The 24,540-nt window shown below is 41.0% G+C and overlaps 1 protein-coding gene across 1 annotated transcript; it reads right to left on the bottom strand.

The window, feature by feature from the left end:
- Positions 1-17,057: 17,057 nt before the first annotated feature.
- On the bottom strand, positions 17,058-24,286 carry syt4 (synaptotagmin IV). The gene is made up of 5 exons (XM_041779816.1): positions 24,008-24,286; positions 22,224-22,837; positions 21,793-22,116; positions 18,742-18,862; positions 17,058-18,396 (listed from the first exon to the last, which is right to left on the bottom strand). Exons 1-5 carry the CDS (start codon positions 24,039-24,041, stop codon positions 18,077-18,079), a joined length of 1,413 nt encoding a protein of 470 aa, XP_041635750.1. The 5' UTR covers positions 24,042-24,286; the 3' UTR covers positions 17,058-18,076.
- Between the last annotated feature and the right edge of the window lie 254 nt (positions 24,287-24,540).

The raw sequence follows: 24,540 nt of genomic DNA, 5'->3' as shown, positions 1-24,540 counted from the left end.
GAATGGATTCTTAGGAATAAATATGTTAAACTGTGTCTCCCTCTGCTGGTTGATAGGAAGAAAAGCTTCAATGGTAAAGGCTACATTTGGAATACAGTGTCAGAAATACCAAAGTCTGGCTTCTTATTCTATACAGTTCAGTTTATGTGAAAATAGAATTAAAGGTAATTAAGATATTTGGAGAAAGTAAAGCACTGATTCATATCCAATATTATTAACATACGCAACAAAGCGCAAATCTAGACTGTAATCCTTTTACTAGAGCTGCCAAAAGATTAAACATTTTAATCGCGATTGATTTCAGGATTTCTGTAGTTTATTGCAATTAATCACACTCTTTTTATTGCATTGTAAACTTTACTATTTTGCACTTACAATTGTTCATGAGCCATTTTTGATTTTTGTTTGATCTTAAACTAAGAGTAATTGACTTCCTATTTGATACAGACCTCTTTTAATAGGTAGATCAAAGATTACAACATGAACTTAACTACAGAAAAAGGAGTTTGTTATGGATTGAAAACGATATACACAGCTTTCTACATTATTAAGCAAATGACATTTTTCTCTTATTTTCCGAAATATTACTGCAAATGGCAGTCAAGAGTATTTTTCAAGTCATCAGCCATTAGAGCATAATTCAAATGTTTTTGAACAAATTTCATAATGATAACTTAATTTTCTTAAAAACCTCAAAATGCACTTTTCCACATTAAGCATGACAGAGTTTTAAAACATTTTATAGGTTGTAAAGAACTGAAAAAGGTCATTTTTTAAAATTTACAGCACTAGGAGGTCATATATACTGAAATCAAAGCTATTTCAATCAAAAACATCTGAACAGGCTAAGTTCCATGTTAACATAGGAGCCCTTCTTTGATATCACCTTCACAATTCCTGCATCAGTTGAACTTGTGAGTTCTTGGAGAGTTTCTGCTTGAATATCTTTGCAGGATGTCAGAATAGCCTCCCAGAGCTGCTGTTTTGATGTGAACTGCCACCCATCCTCATAGATCTTTAGCTTGAGGATGCTCCAAAGGTTCTCAGTAGGGTTGAGGTCAGGGGAGGATGGGGGCCACACCATGAGTTTCTCTCCTTTTATGCCCACAGCAGCCAATGACACAGGGCTATTCTTTGCAGCATGAGATGGAGCATTGTCATGCATGAAGAGAATTTTGCTACAGAAGGAATTGCTTTTCTTTTTTTTTTTTTTTTTTTTTTTTTACCATGGAAGAAAGTGGTCAGTCAGAAAGTCTATATACTTTGCCGAGGTCATTTTCACACCTTCAGGGACCCTGAAGGGGCTCTCTCCTCATGAATCTGGCCTAAAACATGACTCCACCCCCTCCTTGCTAACGTCACAGCCTTGTTGGGACATGGTGGCCACCCACCAACCATCCACTACTCCTCCATCTGGACCATCCAGGGTTGCATGGCACTCACTAGTCAACAAGACTGTTTGAAAATGAGTCTTCATGTGTTTCTGGGCCCACTGCAACCGTTTCTGCTTGTGAGCATTGGATCGGACGGCCAAATAGTAGGTTTATACATGACTGCAAGCCTCTGGAGGATCCTACACCTTGAGGTTGGTGGGACTCCAGAGGCACCAGCCGCTTCAAATACCTGTTTGCTGCTTTGTAATGACATTTTAGCATCTGCTCTCTTAATCTGATGAATTTGTCTGTTAGAAACCTTCCTCATTATGCCTTTATCTGCAGGAACCCATCTGTGCTCTGAATCAGCCACAAATTCCTTCACAGTATGATGATCACGATTAATTTTTCATGAAATATCTAATGTTTTCATTCCTTGTCCAAAACATGGCATTTTACACCTTGAAACAGGCGTTCAGATGAGAGAGTGACTCAGATAGGTATGAATATTGCTTTGAAATCCATCAATCAATCCATCTTCTTTCACTTATCCGGGGCTGTGGTGGTAGTGGGTTGACCAAGTCAAACCAGACATCATCTCCCCAGCGACACTTTACAACTCCTGCTGGGGGATCTCGAGGCATTTCCCAACCAGACAGATCCAAAGCGAGCTGCCCAGAAGGCATCCATCCCAACTTTCTCCTTTCTGTTCGAAGGAGAGGCTCTACTCCCAGTTCCCTCCAAATGTCTGAGCTCTTTATCCAGTCTCTAAGGCTGAGCACACAATCATAACCTTCTTCAAGTCCACAAAACACATGTAGACTGGATGAGCAAACTCCCATGCTCCCTCAAGAAGTCCTTCCAGGGTAAGGAGCTGGTCCACAGTCCCATTATTTTGCAGTATGTTACTAATATACTATAAATGAAGCAAAGAGGGACCATAAGTGAAAGGAAAAATAATTTAAGTGTTAGAAGTCTGTTTGTGGTATAACTGGACTAAGAGACCTACCCTAAGTGGGTTTTTAGTACTGACTACCCTAACTTGCATATACTAGCAAATCTAACACAGTGATCGAGACAGAATACACAGAAAATAATTATTCATGTCAACATGAGCACTGGAAATTAATCATGAAATACTGTAGCTGAAGAACCTTATTAAGAAAAAAAGAAAGAAAAATGCTCATGACTGAATGAGACACACTGTTTCAAAATCAAAATAGAATGATCTGAGCTTAACCCTGGTTCACTTTCCCTTTCCTTCACAGCTTAATCTCTGTGGATTAGCTAACCTTGCGTGAGCTTAGAGGCAGAAGGTAAAGAGAAGTGCTGAGACAACTGAGACAAGGTTGTGGTGAGGGAGACAGAGGAAAAGAAGAATATAGAAGAAACAGTCCATTTGAAAGAAAAGGATACTGCTAATTCTGTGAGTCTACTGCTGGAATGTCCACCATCTAAACTTCAAAGAGAATCCACACCTGGAGTCACTCTCTTTTCTTCTATACACACAGGCAGTCTGAAAGAGGAGAGCACTCTGGAGGACACCAAGGACTGCCTGAATCTTGGGTCTCTGAAGACGACATCAAGGCTTGTGATCAATTTAACCATGGAGCCCATGGTAAGGCATTCTCATGTCCTCTAATGTAGTTTGTATTGTTGCACTGATCAGAAATTAGTAATCTGTGTAAGACACAAACATAGCTAGGATGAAAAAAATGCAAATAGTTAACTAAAGCTGGATGGTGGAATAGGGATAAAAGAGAAAGACAGTGGAGAGCAGTGGGCACTGTACACTAGACTAAGCTATGATAAGCTTCTTTACTTCACACTGCACAAGTCAAGTGTTCTCTTTTAAACCTGTTGATCCTCGCTGGACTTCTGATTGTGACCTATTGATTTACTTTATCTGCTTTCTTGGCAGGGGAGCTTTAGCTTTTGGCCAAATCAGACTGTCCATAAAGATAGACAACAGGGCTCAGCCCTTTTTTTGTCCGAACAAACATGCTAACTCTCAGGCATCACTTTAATTTTCTACCCTTTAAAGCCATTAAGGACAAAAGTGTCCACTTCCAAAAAACTGCTGTAAAAACTTAACAGATTCTTATTTTTTTCTGCTTTTTTTCATAAATCTCTTAAACAACTTCAGCTGTGCTCAAAACCACAAAACATTCAACCATTTGGGGGATTTTAACCCTTTTAATGCCAGTTGGATTACTTAAAGATCAAAAAATGTGGTTTCAATGAGAGTCAATGGGACGTTTCTGTCCAAATGACTTGAAAGGGTAGTAAATTTTAAATCAGATGCTATACAAAAACTAATAATGCATCAAAGTCAGTATTTTGGCCCTTGTTTAATATATATATATATATATATATCCAGGACTGTTAAAAAAAAACACTCCAATAATCAATTGTTTTGATCAGAACTGAAGTTGATCAAGAGATGTGACCAAAAAAAGCAGAAAAAAATATGAATGTATACTATTTTGATTGCCGTTTTTGGAAGTGGACGTTTTTGTCCTTAATGACTTGAAGGGTTGTAAATTTTAAATCGGATGCTAAACAAAAAAACTAAAAATATATCAAAGTCAATATTTTGGCTAATCATTGACATGTCCAAGCTAGATTTAGAAATAATTTAGAAATGGTTTAAGGAAGATATCACATTTTTTTCACTCTTTTTCATTGAAAACCAGTAATCAAACTGGCATTTAAAGGGTTGAAATTCCCCAAATGATTGAATGTTTGGTAGTTTTGAGCACAGATTTATGAAAAAAAAAAGCAGAAAAAAATATTAATATATAAAGTTTTTACAGCAGTTTTTTGGAAGTGAACATTTTTGTCCTTAATGGCTTTAAAGGGTAGCAAATTTGTTTCAGTGTTCCCCTGACCTATATGAGCAATTGAAATTTGAATTTAAAAATTTGCCTCGACAGAAACTTAGTTGCAAAAGATTAGACCATATGCACTAACAGCCAAAATGGTGAGCAGAGAAAGAAGAAAAATTTGCCCAAATGGACAAAAAATGTCCCTCGTGATGCCTGGGGGTTAAAGCACATGTTGAGGGATTTTTCTGTTACCATTACCACAGGGTAGGTGTCAGATAGAGTGAGCAGCAGGAGGGGATAAGAAAACTGCATACACATTTACAGGACAAGGTCAGTAAAGATACAGTATAAGAGGGTAGTTCTTGGTCAACAAGTGGTGCAAAAATAAAGCAAACTAAAAATTTCTCACTGGAGCTTTATGTCTCTTTTCCAACACGGCTGAAATCTCCTTGAGCTAAATATTGCCCCTCACTCACCTCAGTGTTCTATTTTAACTCTGCATTCAGGACATGTCTCAGGATCAGTGCGAATCTGTGGCGGTGAGCGTGGAGTCTCTCCTGAGAGACGCCAAGAGGATGCAGATGCAGTGCCGTGAACGCAGCGAGCAGCTCTCCATGGCCGCCACGCAGCTGAGGGTGGAGTCGGCGGCCCTCAGGGAGCAGTGTGAGGCGTCCCAGCTGGACATGGCTCGAATTCGCCAGCAGCTGGACGAGCTGGTTGATACCAAAGCCGCCTTTGAAGCCAGGGAGAGGCAGGCGCGTAAACTCAGCAAGCAGCTCTGAGGGGATGTGGAGGAGGATGTTATGAACTGTTGCTGTAATCAGAATGAGAAGTGAAGGGAGGATTGTGCAATGTGCAATCTGATTCAGCTGGCAACTTAAAAAGGATAGGCTGAGTCGGCTTTGGATACTAACAAAAGGTCTTAGAATGTAGACAGGATATTATTGAGGATAGTGAACTCAGTTTGCTGTTTTACTTTAAAATAATAAAAACAGTTTTTCTCAGTCAGAGAAACAAAAAGTTGAAAGCACTTTATCAGCTAGGACCACTTGCCCCTCAAGGTGTTATAAAACAGAAACATATTCAATTATGCAAAATAGTAACTGTTTGCCTCTCAACTGAAATGACAAATAAACACAATCCTAAACATGCATCTCTTGTTAATTTAATGCATTTTCTGGCCTCTTTATCTTGATTTCCATACTTTTCATTTATCTGTTTATTAGTCAGTGCAAACTTATCTTTCTTGCCAACTTTATAATTTTGTTTAATTTGGGATAAGATAGATTTTCAATTTATGTTTATTTCAAATTACAAGGGTATGGTAATTACACCCAAAATAGAAGTCATATTATTAAATCTTATTTGGTTTCCTTTTACATTATTGTATTCTTCCCTCATCAGGCAAAAAGTTTCATTCGAAACACTGGCCTTCTCCATGTGGCGACAGGCTTAAGGGCTGTTTGAGGTCACAGCAAATAAGATAAAGATACCTTTCAATTTCTGCTGATATTAACTTCTAATGTTTAGGCCCCAAATTTTCAGTGGAAGAAGACTTTCCAAGACAATCTTTTTACTACTTATCACCCACATTTTACCCATTTTGCCATTTTTTTGTGGCAGAGTCATGTTTTGGGCTGGGATCATGGGGACAGAGCTGGTAGACCCTTTTAGGGTCCCTGAAGGTGTAAAAATGACCTCTGCAAAGTATACAGACTTTCTGACTGACCATTTTCTTCCATGGTACAAAAAGAAGAACCATGCCTTCTATATTAAGATTTTCTCCATGCATGACAATGCATCATCTCATGCTACAAAGAATACCTCTGTGTCATATTTGATGAGTTAATGTGTACAGGTGTCTGATGGTCAGCTTAATGAATGAAAGGATTTGGGAAGAATAAATGAATAAAAGCAGAACATTGGTTTTCTGTTTAGTAAATACACTTTATGATGAGTGGCTTTTGTAGAACAGAGTCCTGATCTGGTGTGGAGCTGTTGTGGAACAGGGCTGGCAAAAACAGAAAAAAGAAGCAAAAAAATGGCAAATAGAATAGGCAAAAATGGGGTTTAAGTGGCAAAACAGTAGCTAAAATTGTGTGAGAAGCAGCAAAAAACATGGGCAAAAAGTGGGTAATAAGTGGTAAAAAAAAAAAATGGGGGAAAGTGTAAAAAAAAAAAGTGACCACAAAATGAAAAAAAAGTGGCAAAAAGCAACAAAAAAAGGTTATAAATGTCCAAATCTGCATAAAGTGGCAAACCAGGGAGCTGGGCAAGGTCGATCTAACTAGGTTTCATTAATTTTTGTGCTGTTTATCATCATCATTTTTTCTAAATCTAATTTGTAGGATTATAATCTATAGAGTTGTATCTCATAAATTTACCACTCTTGTCTTTGATTATCCTGTCAGGTTATACGTTTTTTTCCCTTTAATATGCAAGGTCTCCAGCTGCTTTGCCTGTTCAGAATGTGTCCAACAAAAAAAAGTCAGAAATTATTTCTTAATAATGAGCTGAATGAATGGATCACAGATTCAGGTTAGATTCCCATCGTTTGCTTATCTCTGATGTGCTAGTACTCATTAAAATGATAAAAATAGACGAGTTTTTCTCTGAGGCTCATCCTGTGCTCAGTCATTTACTCTAAATGAGCTGCTCTGCAATTAACGCTCGTATCCTTGTCGAGGTCTGTCTGGATGAATGTTTCTTCTTCTTCTTCTTCTTCATGGAAACTTGATTTTCTGCTCCTGCTGCCCTTGTATCCTATTAGGCAGACATCATCAGTAGATTGGCAGCAGCTCGGGACAGGAGGAGAAAAAAACATTGGAAAAATCTGTAAAATGTCATTTTAATATGCATTGATTAAAAGGATTTCTTTCTGGCTTTATGATAATAAATTAGAAGTTGATACGCAGCTCAACTTTCCTCTTATCTGACTCCATTTTGGGAGACCAAATGTGACGAGAGTGGAAAGAGAAATAAAGGTTAGGAAGATAAATTATAATATTCTATGGACAAGTTGATAAATAAATAATCATATTTAGTTAAAGTGGAGCCAAATATACAACAGATCAGGTTTACTTTAAGTCAGAAGCTGGTACCTCTCATAACTTGTCTTGGATTAAGTTCTCAGTTAAATCAAGCCAGTACCCCAAAATATGTATTTCCTGGATAGAAAATACAGTAAATAGATATCATATCATTGATATCAGTGTGTTCTTTAAAACCATGTTTCTGACAAAATGAGGGAGAAAAGCAGTCAAAGATAGCCCCCCAGGATCATATTTGACCCTGCAAGATAGCAAACCTCATAGACTTTTTCAAAAACTCCCATATCTTATTTCAAGTATTTATCATGAAGAGTATTTGCCAAAGGCCATGGTAGGGAACAATACAGGTTATTTCAAGCAAACACATCAAAGAAAAACACATGCATTATCTAAAAACTTTGGAAACAGGTCAAAATCAAGCCCAAGAAAACACAACAGTTAAGACTGAATAAGCTCCAAATTTATTGATTGCTTTAGATGTCTGTTTTGTCTGTTTTTAAATTAAATTATATTTATGATCAAAATAAATAATTCAAGAAATTTGTTGACAAATAATGCGCATGTTGATTGGTTGATGTTGTCTCTGAAGATATCTGGGAATTTCAAAGATGAATAATCAGTCAATATAAATGTAAATGCAGTCATTAATTGTTTGGTGTAGTTGCAGCGTTTAACCACTTGTCTCGGTGGCGCTCTAGTTATTTTTGTAAGTTTAAGTTCTTTGTCTCGCAGTTTCTACTGCTTTTTTCTGTTTTGGTTGTATGCTGGCAGCAGACCCATGTTTTTTTCTGTCGGGAAGCAGTCAGGAGTTTATTGTGGGGGCATTGTGTGCATCAAGAAAGTGAGTAGTTTGATGGGAGATATATGTTTGAGACTATCAAGATTGTGTATAATATATACTAATGAAAGATATGTTTATAGTGTTCAAGAAAAGGTCCAGAGTTCGTTCTAACCCCTCCCATTGGTTGCAAGCAGGCAAAGTGGTTAGTATACTTTGTCCTTTTTTTGCATTTGATTATATGAACATTTGTTATAATAATGTAGCCCACCTAAACCCAGTGCAATAAGGTAAGGGCCCCTGAGTTCTTTACTAACTCTAAGGTAAATCAACTGCAGGTAAGAACTATCAGAATATACAGAAGTCAAATTACTTACTGCTCTTCAGTCCTATGTTTAAATATTCAACGTTTAAGCATAAAAAACAGCACCTTTAATCACAAACTTTAGCAATAGAAAATGACCAAACGAGTAAATGAATGAACGTTAAATTTACTGTGTTAGCAAATTTAGATGAACATTTTAACAGGTGAAAGTTACAGTTCAAATGTATTAAACAGTTATTTAACTGTCCTTTTGTATTCACAAGTCACTCACACACTCATTAGCAGCGTTATAATGCAGCTATACCAGTATCACTGCAGGCCTGAGCAGTGCTTGGGAGCGGTGAGGTCTAAAACTTAATGGCTTCTTCACTCTACGAGCCAAACAAAATACCTGGTTTTGAAGATCAGTGTCTAGCGCTTTGCTCCACTTCTGGAAGAAGAAAGGCCATTGTGTGTCCCAAGATGGCAGCGTGGTCACATCCACTGGTCCCATCTCAGCGTTCCCTCACACACGTGTCCAGTTCAGAAAAATATCAATCCAAAAGATTACTTTGTGGAAGTCGGTAAGAATGAGACGATCAGACATGAGTATGGAGGCTCTGATGTTTACTTCTTGACTTCCAACAAAACACTGAACAATCACCAACAAGCTATACAGGCTAAGCAACAGAATCTGACATCATGACGTCACTCCTTTCCCTCCTGTCTATTTGCATGTGAGATACTCCCTCTCGTGTCCACTGCAAAATAGACACCTACAACATGGATACCCCACAGATCCCAAACCGTGTCAGAAAAGAAAACAGGAACTAAGCACCCCCCACCCAGTGCAAACAAAGTCTCAGTCCCTTTTGGGTGGCTTGACCACATGGCCACAGCGACTGCGCTTAACAGCCGGGGGGGGAGGGAAAAGGGTAGGAGCAGTGGCTGGGGGCCGCCCACGCTGACAGCGAAACTGGGTAGACGGGGAAGAAGTAGCCGCTGGGGGGGCCACTGGAAACAGGGGCTGGGCAGAGAGGGGGGCAGAGTTGGGAGGGCGGCCGCTGCGTGGGGGCTGAGCAAATTCCACCGGCTCATCCCAGAGCACATGAGCGGGCTTAAGACGGTCCACCGAAATCCTCTCCCCTGTCCCTCCAATGTCCACAACAAAGTTCTTAGATCCCACCTCCAGAACACGGAAGGGCTCATCATAAGGGGCCTGCAGAGGGGAACGGTGGGCATCATGGCTGACATTAGGTCCTTAGGGATGTAGGACTGGGGGAGACAGTGGTGCACAGGCTGAGGGGCAAAAGCAGTAGCGGTGTCCCTGAAGGCTGAACGCTGAGCAGACACAGACCAGGGGGCTGAGGCATCAGGGAGAAACTCCCCGGGAAGCCTCAACGGCTGTCCAAAGACAATTTCTGCAGAGGAGGACTGGAGGTCTTCTTTAGGGGCAGAACGTAGGCCTAACATGACCCAAGGCAGGCGGTCTATCCAATTATTGTCCTTGAGGGCCGCACGGAGAGTGGCCTTCAAAGAACGGTGAAACCGTTCACACAGCCTGTTGGCCTGCGGATTGTATGCAGTCATGTGATGGAGTTTCACCCCAAGGTTTGTTTTTTTTGTTTGTTTGTTTATTTATTAGGATCCCCATTAGCTTTTGTTAAGACAAAAGCTAGTCTACCTGGGGTCCGACACAAATAAAAACATTACATAAACATTCATACAACAAGTATGCAATCATTAGTCTTGGTTCTTGGCCACAGCATCCCACAGCTCAGAGGTGAACTGAGCACCCCTGTCAGAGGTGAGATCAGATGGTGTGCCAAAACGGGTCTACCACCCAGGTAGAGATGAACGCCCAAGCCACCTCTGCAGATGTAGTGGACGACAGGGGAACAGCCTCCGGCCACCTAGTAGTCCTGTCCACTGTAGTGAGAAGGTGGGTGAACCCCTGAAACGGGGGCAGCGGACCCACCAAGTCCACGTTGACATGCTCAAACTGCCTCTCCGGAATGAGAAACGGCTCCAGAGGGGCCTTGGTGAGACGGTGCACCTTAGCACGTTGACACGCCACACAGGAAGCAGCCCACTCCTTCACGTCCTTCCTGAGGCCTGGCCAGACGAACTTGGACCCCGCCAGCTTAACAGAGGCCTTAATTTCCGGATGTGACAGGGCATGCATGGCCTCGAAAATACGGCGTCGCCAGCCTGTTGGAACCATAGGACGGGGCTGACCGGTAGAGACATCACAGAGGAGCTTGGCCCCACAGTCATGAAACACCACATCCTCCAACTGCAGGCCCGTGGTGGCTGTCTTGAACACCTGAATGTCCAAGTCCACCAGCTGCTCCGTGGCCATGGCAGCATAGTCAATGCCAAGGTGCACCGAGCTAATCCGGGCCCGGGAATGGCAGTCTTCAACCTGGTTGTCTTTTCCAGCCACATGACGAATGTCCGAGTTGTCCGATTTGGCCAGAAGGTGCTGGAATACATCCCCTGTGGCGAGCATGTTCGCAAGGGCCAGAGGCCCTAGCCCCCCCCCAGTGTGCACAGATATGTAGCAAAAGACACCGCATCAATAAGACGGTGGTTGGAGACGTCCACCAGCAGTCTGTGAGCACACAAAAATCTGATTTTGACGTCACTCCTCTCCCTCTTGTCTATTTGCGTGTGAGATACTCCCTCTAGTGTCCACTACAACTTCATACAGTCTTTTCATTCTTCTCAGTGACAAATCTTCATATCCCAAGCCAGAAAAATGAGAAACAGTCTTTGTAGCAAGCTGAACTAACTCTGCTATTAATCCAAATGAGTGCATCCGCTTAGCCAGCAAATGCTAATAGACTAGAGCTAAAGACTCAAGCTTTCTCCAAATACTTAGCTGCCATAAGCTCTCCAAACATGTGCAGAACAAGGCTCCATCTCAGACTATTTTGCTAACAGTCCAGGAACTTGTCTTCACTGTCAAACTTTAGAAACGTTTTCTTTTTTCTCTCGTCTTCTTTTTCCTCTATGTTAAGCTAGCAATTAGCATATCACTCACTTCCGGTTCAACATATGTAAAGCTAACACAAAGATAGACCAGCAATAGTAGTACACACACTTCCTGTACACTTCCTGTAGATTTTCAAAATAAAATAAATAAAAACCATCGACTGCAATTTACATTGTACAGCATTTTAATTAATTTCCAGGTGTTTTTAAATGTTTTTAAACACATTACTCTGTAAATGAAATATGCTTTTAACTATATTTATGTAACATCTAACTTATTTATGCTTTTTAACCCTGTAACTTATATTATGAACTTCCATTACGGTAATATTACTATGTTTACATTTTCCATCCAGGTTTCCATTAGAAAGTTTTCTTTTATGAAGAAGGTATTAATTTAAGAATTAACTTTTTGTCTGTTTGTGTTTAATGGTCTATATTGTTAGTTCTACGGTGTTTATGAAGTCATAAAGCATCAGTGAAAAAAGGAACCTGAGTCATAAGCGATTAATGGGCGGCATATTAAATATTCAAAAATTTTTGGCACGAGAAAGTGAAACAAATGGTGGGCGGTCGTTTATGGTCAGTGTACTTTCTGGCAGTTCGTTTGAAAAACGAACTGCTAGAAAGTTCACTGACTGTGCTTAACCCATTTTAAACATGGATGGCATTTGATTTATTCACTGAATTTAAATTTGAAATTAAAATTTGGTTTTGGGTTTGAATTTGCATTTGAATTTGAATTTGACTTTGAATTTGAATGTGCATTTGAAATGGAATTTGAATTAAAATTTGAATGCAAATCTTAATTTGAATCTGCATTTACATTTGATATAACATTTGAATTTAACCGATTAGAAAAATTGAAATTTGAATTTCAAATTTTGCCAAGAAAGGGACTTTGTTACAAAAATATGAACCATTTGTACCAACACAGCAAAAATGATGAGCAGATAAAGAGGAAAATTTTGCCAGAATGGACAGAAATGTCCATAGTGATGCCTTAGGGTTAAGGGACATTATGAGGTTTTGTGATGGCTGTATCTTTAATGGTTAATGGTTAATTTGCTGCTGTTTTGCAAGGGACTTTGTGAACACTTCTGGCCTTCCTACATTGGCTAGGCAGACCAAGAAAAAATGGTGCAAATTTAAGGATAGATGCAAGGTAATTGCCTTCTTCTTTTGTATGAATTACTTAAATCTGCCCTGATACTGTCCTGTCAAAGAAACTGAGTTTGCAAGGCCATGTTTTAAACTAAACAGACAACAATGAAAGTGTAGTATATAATGTAGAGCAGGGCGGTGAATACACCCACACTATCAACATCAGCTGGATATTATTTATGTCCTTTGTCTCAGTAGCTTAGAGATACACCAACAGGCAAAGGTGTAGAGGCTGGAGGTGTGACTGCCGCCACCTGGCGGTGGAATTCAGAATTGGCTACAGCACTCGATCAGTCTGCCCCTGGTAGTTTCATCCAATCTGACTACCACACTGCCAGCACTCCAGCCTCTGCCCCCACTCCAAGAAAAAGCCACGGCCAGCCGGCCAGCTAGAAAGCAAGCCAGGTAGAAGAGTCTGCTGGAGTTTTTGAGGGTGTGGGCAGAGAGGGAGGAGAAGAGGGTGTTGGAGAGAGAGGAGGAGAGAGAGAGAGATGGCTGCAGCAGAAGGGGCAGACAAAAAACTTGAGTCCTTAGAACTCTCAACAACTGATTAATAGAAATATAAAAAACAGATTTCATTACTAACATTAAACTCTAAGATGATGATTAATTAGAACCACAATAAAACCATTCACACACATTATATCTCTATCAGCCTGAACACAACTACACCTAAAGTATGATTGCTAACTAAATGTATTCATGTTCCTCCAGACACGGCTGTAAGTTGTCTGGAGCAGACAGCTGGGCAGCAGCTGGGCTCTGGGTACTTGATGCCCAGCAGATCTGGGCCCTATGCTGCAGGTTCCAATGATTATGGGGCCAAACAGGGCCAGATCTTCAGGGCTCGGAGGAAGATGGAGAGACAGCAGGTTTTAAGAAGCACAGCAGGTTTTAAAACCTGAGCAATAATTTGAGCTCTTGCATGGTATCTGTTGAACCATGCTTCAATTTGACCTGTTAATCAAAATTTACAGTGTCAATATATGATGTATTTAATTTCACCCTAGGAACAGTTTTAAGGGTGTGTCAAAATTTTTAAAGTAAAAACATGTCCTTACTTTCAACAGGCTGCCAGTACACAGGATACTGGATGCATGGGTATCCTCTGTCAGCCAAAAGAAAATACCCAGCTGGTAGCTAAAGGGCCCAGTCGGGCCTTCTTGGAGTATCTGGGTGGTGTCCTGAAAGGGGTTCCATGGGGGGTGTTATGGCCAGCTCGTTGTGGGTAAAAGGAACATAAAAACCAGATGGTGTTGGTAAATTAAAGTTATTTATTTCAAAAATAAAATTGTGCTTAACAAATGTGAGGCAAAATAAAAGGATGGCTGAGTGCTGGTCGACTAGTAACCAAACAAAAAAGAATCTAAACTAGTGTTTTAAAATGAACTATTTTGTGAAACAAACTGAACATAACTCCTAACTACTCAAACCCAATCTAAAATCAAAAGAACAATACCCCCTAACCTAGTGGGACTAAACAAACTTAACAAAACCTACATGTGAGTGTGTGCCTAAACTAAACTACTACCTGGCTCAGTGCATCAAAACGAGTGCTTCATCCAACAGAATCACAACACAAGTTCTACATTAACAGAATCTAACACAAAGAGGCACACTAGCGAGCTCAAACACCAAAATGAAGCTGCCCACACTGAAGGGTGGCCAGGCTTTTTAAAGGGTTGAGCTGGTTGTTGTTGTCCTCCGATTGGCTGGTTGGTTTGGCCAAAGTTTTGGGGTACAAATAGAAAAGGCCCTTTCACCATATCTATTAGTTCTCTGAACGGACAGGAATTGTTTGTTGGATGACCTTAGTTCTCTGACGGTGTGGTATGGGGACAGGAGCTCAGTGATGTAAACCATTTAGTGCTTTGAAGACAAATAGGAGGATTTTGAAATTGATTCTGTAGGTGACAGGTAGCCAACGCAGGGAGGAAAGAATGGGTGTGATATGATCTGTCTTTTTTGACCTTGTGAGGATTCTAGCTGCTGCATTTTGGACGAGTTGAAGCCGGGATAAACAGGAGTGCGTGATGCCAAAATAAAGTGAGTTACAGTAATCAATACGGGATGAAATCAGTGCATGAATTATTTTTTTCCAAGTCAGAGGTGCAGAGAATTGGTCTGAGTTTGAAGATGATACGTAGTTGCATGAAACTAACCTTGACTATATGATTGATTCAGGCTGAAGAAGGAGGCCTTTTGGGCTTGGTTAGCCCAGGGGCCTCTGGAAGCAGGTGACAGGTACTGGATGGCTCGGAAGGCTGTGGCTGTTGCAGAAGCAAAATCCTGGGTGTGGGAGGAGTTTGGGGAGGCTCTGGAGAGGTACTTTCAGCTGGCCCCAAAGGTCAATCAATCAACTTGTATTTGTAGAGCCCTTTTCAACACATAAAATGACCAAAGTGCTTTCCAGTAAAATCAAAACATATGAGTAGGAATAAGTAAACAATATAAAACCATTAAAACTAGAATAAAACAAATACAAGTAATGTGTCACGACTGAATGTGTGAAAAAATAGGTTTTAAGTCTGGATTAAAAAAGGCCAAAGTCGGTGATAATTCTCATGTTTGGGGGCAGCTTGTTCCATAGTCTGGGCCCTGCCACAGAGAAGGCCCGGTCTCCCCAGTGTTTGTGTCTAGCTCTGGGCACTTCCAGCAAGAGCTGGTTGGCTGGCCTTAAGGCCCTGTTTGGGTTGCGGACAGACAACAGTTCACACAGATATGAAGGAGCAAGACCATTAAGAGTTTTAAAAACAAAAAAGTAAAAAGGTGTTCTGGAAAACTGTTTGAGAACTCAGGAGGGGAAAGCAGGGCTTGGCTCAGGCTGTTACCTGCAGGAGTGGACAACTGCTGATGGCGGTGGAAGAAACACTTCAAGAAACTCCTGAAGGAGACAAAGGCTGAGGACCTGGGGGAATGCCCATCTATATCCTTGGCAGAGGTCACTGAGGTGGTCAAAAAGCTCCTTAGTGGTAAGGCGTCAGGTGTAGATGAGATTTGACCTGAGATACTGAAGGCTCTGGATGTTGTTGGGCTGTCATGGCTGACACACCTCTTCAGAGTCGCATGGAGGTCTGGGATGGTGCCTGTGGAGAGGCAGACTGGGGTTGTGGTTCCCATTTTTATAAAGAGCACCAGAGGGTGTACTCAAATTATTATGGTAATTTGACACTATTCAGCCTCCCAGGGAAAGTGTACTCTAGAGTCCTGGAAAGAAGGCTCTGGCTGATTTTCAAATGTCAGATTTAGGAGGAACAATTTGGATTCCGTCCTGGTTGTGGGGCAGTGGACCGGCTTTTTACTCTTGCAGTACTCTTTAAGGGAGCATGGGAGTTTGCTCATCTAGTCTGTTTTATGGACTTGGACAAGGCTTACAACCATGTCCCTCTGGGGGTCATGTGGGGGTACTGTGGGGTCCCAGGGCCACTGCGGTCTCTGTATAGCCAAAGTGAGGGTTGTGTCCGCATCCTTAGCACAAAGTCGGACACGTTCCCTGTGCGTGTTGGCCTCCGGCTCCTTGTGTCCAATTCTGTTTATGATTTTCATGGACAGGATCTCAAGGCACAGTCAGGGGGAAGGAGGGTTTCTGGTTTTGGGAGCTCAGAATTTAATCTCTGCTGTTTGCAGATGTTGTGGTTCTGCTGGCTTCCTCAGCTGGGGACCTCCAGCAGACACTGAGATGTTTTGTGGCTGAGTATGAAGCGGCTGCCACAAGAATAAGCACCTCCATAGCCATGGTCCTCTATGGAGGTGGATTGCTCCATCCAGGTGGGGGGTGAGTCTTTGCTCCAAGTGAGGGAGTTCAAGTATCTTGGGGTCTTGGGTTCACGAGTGAGGGTAGCACGGGGCCTGACCCTGGATAAGTGAAGGAAAATGGATGGCTGGATGGATGGATCAGCTTGAGAAACTGCCATTAGCAGTGCATGAACAAAACCTAAACATCTGGGGTCAATTGAGGGCAATGTGGAAATTTCTGCACAGTACTTGGCTATAGAGGAAAATATAAAAATATCTGACTAGAAAATAAATGACAGAGGGTACGGGCAGGTTAGGCGTACTGATGCTTCTACCCTGTTGACCCATATGGCCCTAAAACTAGATTAACCACACTGGGCCTGGTTTTATCTAATACTTCTTTTTTGTGGCATTGACATTGCAGGAACATTATTTCAAATTGTAGATTTAATTATTCAAAATGATAGATTTCCTCTATAATCTGACCCTTGGATCTTGATCTTGAACCTTGGAGAGTTTCAGTAATGACTATTACATCATGTGTGGCCTGATGACATCACCCCAAGGGTACTAAAAGTAAAAATACACAGAGATCCATGCACAGAATATTTGCCATATTTAAAATTTTAAGAAGTGATACCGTGTAGACATGGAGTTATGGAATCGAATTAGAAAGGCCTCATTTGCATCTACTCAAATTTTAATTAGCCTCAAATTGCCTCCAGTAGTTCCAGAAATAATGTAATAAAGATTAAACACAAAAGCATGTTATTTCAGATTCTTATGAAACAAAAATTCAAACTCACGTTTTTCTTAGAATTTGCCATATTTTATAGTAAGGTACATACATTTAAACTTCAGCTGTCGTTGTGCTCACAGTAAGGGGAATGTCACACCTACAGTAAACATTATGGGGCTCACATTGCTTCAGAGCTAACGCACACACATGCATCCATACTCTTAATTCTGTCTGCACAAAAATCAATACTGAAAACCACACACACGTGCGCGCACGCACCCATGCACACTATGGCGCGACAAAACAAGACAGCATAGTGCATGCCTTGTCCCTTTTGTTGTTCCATATGTCATATAAACACACACACACCTACACACACACAAATGCAAAACAACTTGTTCACTGTCCTCCATATATTCTGCCTGAATTTTCTTAAACCACCAATTTTAGGCTCTGTGTACTTATGCAATGATTTATGAAATACCACTTATAACTTCAAAACATTTTTACAAATAAACTCTTAACAATAAAAAACATTATAGCTTTTTGTGAAGACAACATTTTTGCTATTAATAAATTTTAATAATACAAATTTTATACAGCATTAACAGATGTGGTTCATACAATGAACTACGTTGCTATTCATAGAAGGAAGAGCTGAAGAAATAGATGAAGAAATCAACAGAGGAATTTAAAGACATTCTGCATTGTGATTAAAGAGATAATTGGTTATTTCTATTAAGATTACACAAATGATTTTCAGTGACAGTCTTTGGGATCGTTTATAGATATCATTTTGTGATCATTGTGTTTCCTTTTTCATGCTTCACAGTCCCCACTTTACCTGTAGAACTTCAAAGATAAGTGATTGAAAGAGTTTGAATAATGAAATGATTTTTACCCTCCCCAGAGCAAACACACACATACACATAGTACACCTTACACGCACAACATCAAAGCCCCCTCCTTCTGTTTGCTGTAAGCCCTCACTTGAAGTCCATTAGGTACTGATAAACTTTACATTAAATCTTGCACATTCTCACATCACCCCTCTCACGGTTTGACCACACAAGTTATCAATAAAGAAATCGAAAGACACCACAGGGTTCTAATCTTCTGACAAGGCGTGCCACTTGGCAATCTGGCGGCGCGGATGGTCGCAGATTTCCCTCCAGTGCTCACCAGGGGTGCCCACCACCGATGTGCCCAGCACCAGGCGCCCGAGTGTGCTGTTGGGAGAGCGCGAGTGGCCTGCGTCTGAGTCCATCAGCAGCAGCTCCACACTGGTGTCCATCAGGCCCTCGTCCGAGGGCAGATCAAACACAAACAGCTCGTTAAAGACTGGGTTGGGCGAACACTTCTTCACGTGGGTCTTCTTCTTGCACACACGTTTCTTCCCATGGTACATGTTGACCTTGACATATGGATCTTAAAATGAAGAATGACAGAAATGGCATTAAGGTACAGGATGAATCAAGGTAAGTAAAAATTAAATATCCATAGCTGTAGTGATAGCAGAGTGGCACTTGAGCATGTTTGCATTGGTGATTGGCACTTTAGTTCTCTTTCTAATGTATTAATCAGATTACTCTTGTGCAGTGGTAGTGTCATTACGGCAACTGTCATAGCTTCCAGAGCAGTTTCAGCTTTGTGGCAGGTTAAAGCATAATGTGTGTATGGTGCTAGCAAGAGAGTTTTTATGTATGCATTTGTTTTGTTGTGAAGTATGGATTCTATTGATTGCATCTTGAGAGACTTAGCTAGATCATGTACCTGTAGGTCCATTGTTTTCAGTCTTGGGCAGATGGCGAGCTTTTAGGACAACCACAGTCAGAGTGTTTGAGGTGGACTGGTAACACAAGGACAGCAGTAACTCCCCACGGCCAGTTGACTTCTGTGAAGACAGAGAATAAATGGATGGTTTAGGGTGGGTCAGGAGTAAAAAAATTCTTTTTTAAATGTAGCACAAATCAAGATGGCAGCTGTGAAGGGAGACAGGTGGATGTTCCAATTTATTGGAAAGTCCGGAGTTCAGATAAAGGAAATCACTATTTAAGGGAACCTCTTGTTTTTCCGGTCCAAAAGCACAGGACAGGATCTAGTATTCCCAATGCCGCCTTCCATCCAGTAACTAACCAGGCCCTACCCTGCTTAGGCTCTGAGCAAATATTCAGTAGCACTTAAAAGTGGTTTTGAATATCTGTAATAGTGTATAAGTTATTCATTACAATTAACAGTGTTACACTGAAACCTGATGCTCCTCGATTAAATGGCTGTCAGCGAGTTGAAGATCATTCTCTTGACTAGTACAGATATATTTATTGAGTACTTCCCAGTCTTCTACACATCAGTGATTTGATTCAACCACTGTTCAGAAGTTTCTGTCACATACGTTTGTGTCTAACCACAACCAGTTTGAAGCCTTGGGTGCTGTGATCAAGTCTTACTAGATATCATGTCTCAGCTCGTGGTTGCCATGGCGATAAGATCTAGCATACAGGCACAGACAACTTTTACTCTTGACCCTCATTAAAAAAGCAAATGTGTGTGCAGTGAAAGATTTTTGGTTTATCATACAAGAAGAAGAAGGTTTTTTTGAACTGCTGAGGGCACACACATGCATTCATACTAATTACACGTACTCAAACCCAGGCAGCAGAAAGACGAGCAGCCACTCTTTGTTGTTAAAGGCTGGATTCTTCATAACACTATCATGGAGAGTCCAGCCAAAAACTCTGCATGTTCTAAAGTGCATAATCATACATGTGAATAAACATTTTTCTCTAGTCTTTTGCACTTGATAGAGCCTTGTTGCTTTTCAACTTTGAAAGATGGTTTGCATTCTTTTAATAAAAGTATTGCTCTATTTCTACTAACTTGAGTACAGCTAATATAAATCAAATACAGTGAATGAGATGGATTTTTGAAACATGAAAACATCAAATCCTTTTGTCTCAGGGGTATAAGTCATGGGCCTACAGGTACTTCCACTTGAGATGAAGTGTCTTTCTTGAGACCCCAATGGTAAAAGGATTTTGATCATTTATCAGACTTGGGTGCACCAGAAATTTGGGTGTACGGTCATTTCCATGCACAGACTGCCATTTGTCAATCTGAGCGTTGGTGTACGATGTGATCAGATCCAACGTCAAGTCTGAGCTCACTGCTTTAATATTAAACTATAAACTCTCCCTAATTCATCACAGAATGTAAAGATTGGTCACTATTCTCAAAGGAAAAAAAGAGCAACAGCCAATTTCTGTTCTTTACAGCTGCCAGGAACAGCCAGTGCTGCTTATAAATCAGAAGATTCACTACACTCTAACTTTCCATTCACTTTCATTAAAATTACCAATACCTGTTTTGAAGTCATTCAATCCCAATTTTTCTCCTACGAAGCAGGTGTTTGACAATAATTTTCATGATATATATAGAGAGAGATATATAGATGTAACTATAGATATAGATACAGATATAGATATAGATATGGGAACTAAGAATGCAGAATATTATTGGCCTGACATCAGCATTGGCAGATATCAAAATTCCTGCCCATATTTAAAACTGATAGTTTTGATATATATCAGCATATATCTACAGTAGATTTTTGCCCTTTGTTCTACTAATTTTGTTGAGTTTGAGGCTGGACCAACAGATGGATGCCAGTTGAGTTCTTTTTCTTTGTTCATTCTCTATCTTTTGTTTTAAGTTCTCAAGTTTGTTTCTTTGTTCACCCTTATACATTTAAATGTGTTCAAAGGACAGAATTTTCAGGTCCAAAACACATATTTTAATATCGGTATTGATATTGGCATGGATATTGGTGAAAAATCCAATATTATGCATCCCCAATGGGAGCACACAGAGTAAATATTTAAAGGGTTTTCAGACATCAGTGATTCAGGATCAACCAAAATTATAAAGCAAAAGTTGCAGAAGAAATTGTAACACAAAGTCTCTAAGCAGACAGATGCACTAACAGTCCTTATAATTCATTTTCAGATCCATAAAGGGGTGTAGCTAGGGATTTTTGGCCCAGTGAAAGAATATTACACAGGGTCCCCCTTAGCTGACGAGCCAAGCAACTAAAGTTGCATCATTTTTGCAAATATCTATGCATTTAAATGTATTTCTGAACCATAATTTCCCAATATATGAGCAATATTTTTACTACAATGAAATTAAATTTACTTGGATTATTTGGCAGCGCTGGACTGTACCATTTGGACATTTTTAAGGGGCCCTCCAGTATTTAATTTCACTCTATCTGATACAAATTTCAGTCTGTTACCCAATCAATTCAGTTGATTTGATTCAATAATGACACTAACTACTAAGAAAAATAAATAAAAACACACTTTTCATTGCAGACTTCCCAAGGTCCCCTCCCTACTGTGGGCCCAGGTAATCAGTACCCTTTCCCCGCCCATGCTATGCCCATGCAGCTGTGCATTTGCAAAGTATAACTTTCAAAACCAAATTTGAAACTTAAATTCAAAATGCAGATTATGCAATGCATTCACATTTATGTTAAAAGACTGCTCATTTTTTATCTTTCAACAAGTAGATGATTAAACAGGAGTCTCTTAGGTTTATTTTCATAGAGTTTCCTGCTGAAATATTTTAGACGAGTCATTCAGTGAGAAGCATTATTGCAGAGGCACTGATGAGTCATTATCAGAACTTTTTTGCAATGCTTATTTTGGGCCCTTAGCTTTTTATTTAGATGGAAGCGGAAGAGAAACAGGAAAAACAAGGAGGCACAGACATGCATCAAAGGGCCGAGGCCAGAAATGAAACAGCAGCTGATAATCTAGATCTTACCTTGACATTCCTCTTGATAATCTCACGGCTCATCAGGACCCGCCCCTCTGATAAATCAATCCCAGACAAGGGGACAAGTGTCTCTCCGATGACCTCATCACGGGAGAACCTATCAAAGCTCAGCACCATGAAGTGAAGGGCCAACTCTGACACTCTGGCAAGAGGGATTCCATAAAAGCTGAAGGTCTCATCAAAGGCAGGGTCAAGGGTTTTTCTCAGAACTCTGGTCTTCACCCGGTGCTTTTTCTCTGGCAGCAGTGTAAGTTTGATGTAGGGGTCAGAGGTCAGGGACTGCTCATCAGTTGGGGTAAGGCCATGTGCTTCCTGGATCAAAATGTCACATTTCAAGACATGTTTTCACAAGTTTCTATCAAAAGAAAACTGCAATGATTTCATAAACATAGGTCAACAACAGGCATAACATACAATACCTTAATATGGACAACAAATGCCTTCCTCTCTGGCTGGTATTCCAGGGAGAAATGGAGAGTTCCCAGCCCACCTTCTTTCTCCTCTCCATGAGGCTTGTCAACGGCAGGTGTGGGAGCCTGGCTTGAGAGGGTGCTGGATGGAGAAGGAAGGTCATGGCGGTCAATCATCCCAGGTTGGGTGAACCCTGCATGCGGAGAGGGCAGCTCCAAGTCTGGGGAGCTTCGCACCTTCTGGTGGTGATGATGGAACGGCTTGGTAGTGAAGTTGCCATTCAGGTCCCGCTTCTCCAAATCCAGGTGCAGAACCTGTCTGGAATCTTTTGGACTTGACACCAGTTTACCAGATGGGCTCATTGTCGATGCAGTATGGCAATTTCCATTTACATCAGTTTTGTTGCCTTCATTGGTTGTTGTGGCGGCAGGTGCGGCAAATTTCTTCTTGCCATTGAGGCTCTCGGGGTAGATATCGACCCCTTTGAGCATGTGCACAAACTTATAAGGGGGTGTCTTCTGAGATTTAGTGTTTTTGCGCTGGCAACATATCCATGCGAAAGCTGACATAGTGAAGACAAGGCCAAAGATACTCATCAAAGCAACACCTACTGGCACTGCCACTGTAGAGAATGGAAGAGTGAGAGGAGGAAGAGGGCATTAGTAAAATAACCAAGGAAAGACAATATAGTTCATTGTTGCTGTGAAAGCTAATCATTTTTATGTGTGATATTGGCTGCAGACTTGACAGAATGCTGAAAACAGGAAAATTTTCCCAGCCCTAGTGGCATACCTATGGCACTGTCTTTACATTTCAAACAGAAAATGCATCAAATTATTTTCTTTTGGCAGTGGTTGTTCAAGAAATATTTCTATAACGATTTTGTTTCCGTTGCTATGGACGCATATTGCCATTGAAGGCTATGGTATTTTGTTGTGTGGTGTTGCACTGTGACTCAACAGCAATCATGCTTCTTCCTGCAGCATTCAGAGGGCTGATCAGTGGAAAAACACTCTGGTTAACACCCATACAAAGACAGAGAGAATGAATGGGGAATAACATTTGGAAGGTCGGATTGTGTTTATGATGTCTACTTTTGAAAATACAATGAGTACTGGTCCTACATTTTAGACTGATGTCACAGCAAGAATATAAAATGTTGCCCATGACTAATCCAACCCTCATTCAGGCTTTACAGTAAAAGGGCGAGCAGAAAGACAATCTAAAATCACAGTGGCGTTTTCTCATCTTGTCATTAATATTTTAGCCTTACATGCTGCTTTTAAATACAACAACAACAAATGGATGAGGCGATGGGAGGGTACTGAGGAGTCGCTAATCTGAGCGGAAGGGGTGGGGGTGGGGGGCGACTGCTTTCTGCTGTTATTATGGGAAATGTACAGTGTGTTAATGTGGCGTAATAGAATACGTCACCTTTAGCAGTTTTCCCGATGAAAAGCTGTCACCATGAGCTTGCAGCAAAATGGAGGCACGAGGACACTCCAAAAGGAGTTTTTTCAAGTCCAGGGGTTGGGCCACTTTTATTTTATAGTTACGTATTTTTGATCAAATGGGCCTGTTAACATAGGCCTACCTGGATCAGCATGATTCTCAACAAAAAAAATGGAGTCAAAATGTTAATAGGCCCAAACAATATTAACCGGGATATAATAACACAAATTCTTCACGCGACAAAAACGTAGCCTGCTAATTTGAGTTATACAGGCATGAGGTCAACATGAACAACCTCACATCTGTCTGTTCAGAATAATAAAACTGGGTGTGTACTCACCGATCTGGTCTCCCTTTACCACCATCGGAGCCATTGTCGCTGTCCAAGGTGCTGAAAATGTCCGTCTGATTTAACACCGTGCTCCCTTTGCTACGAAGAAGACGCTCGCCTGGTGCAGTATTTTCCTGTAATATCTTGGCTCTGATTTTGTTCAATAATGTAGGAAGCTGTGTACGGCTTCAATTATTGAAAATGCTATCTTGTTTTCCCAGCGAGAAAGATGGAGGGATGATCTGTCCTCGCCCTGCTGCTGTTTCAGTGATGCGTGGTTGTGTCTCAGAGGCGGCAACACCCCGTTTCTTCTCTCTCTCTCTTTCTCCCCTTGTTTTCTCGCCCTCCCTTTCCCATCCTCTGTTCACTAACTTCACCCCTCCCTGCCGGGAACGCTGAGCTCATCAGTGCTGACGCAGTAGTGACGGAGGCTGGCTGTGAAGTCAGGGCCCCCAGTTCAGCCTCACGACGAGGCTGCCAATTGCCTTGATTGGTTGTGAACGATCTCCTATCCTTAGCATGGTCGCACAATCATAGCCTTT

The sequence above is a fragment of the Cheilinus undulatus genome, linkage group 22 (assembly GCF_018320785.1).
Source record: "Cheilinus undulatus linkage group 22, ASM1832078v1, whole genome shotgun sequence".
Taxonomy (NCBI): Eukaryota; Metazoa; Chordata; class Actinopteri; order Labriformes; family Labridae; genus Cheilinus; species Cheilinus undulatus.
The sequence above is the reverse complement of the archived record's forward strand: the minus strand, read 5'-3'. Positions and strand labels throughout refer to the sequence as shown.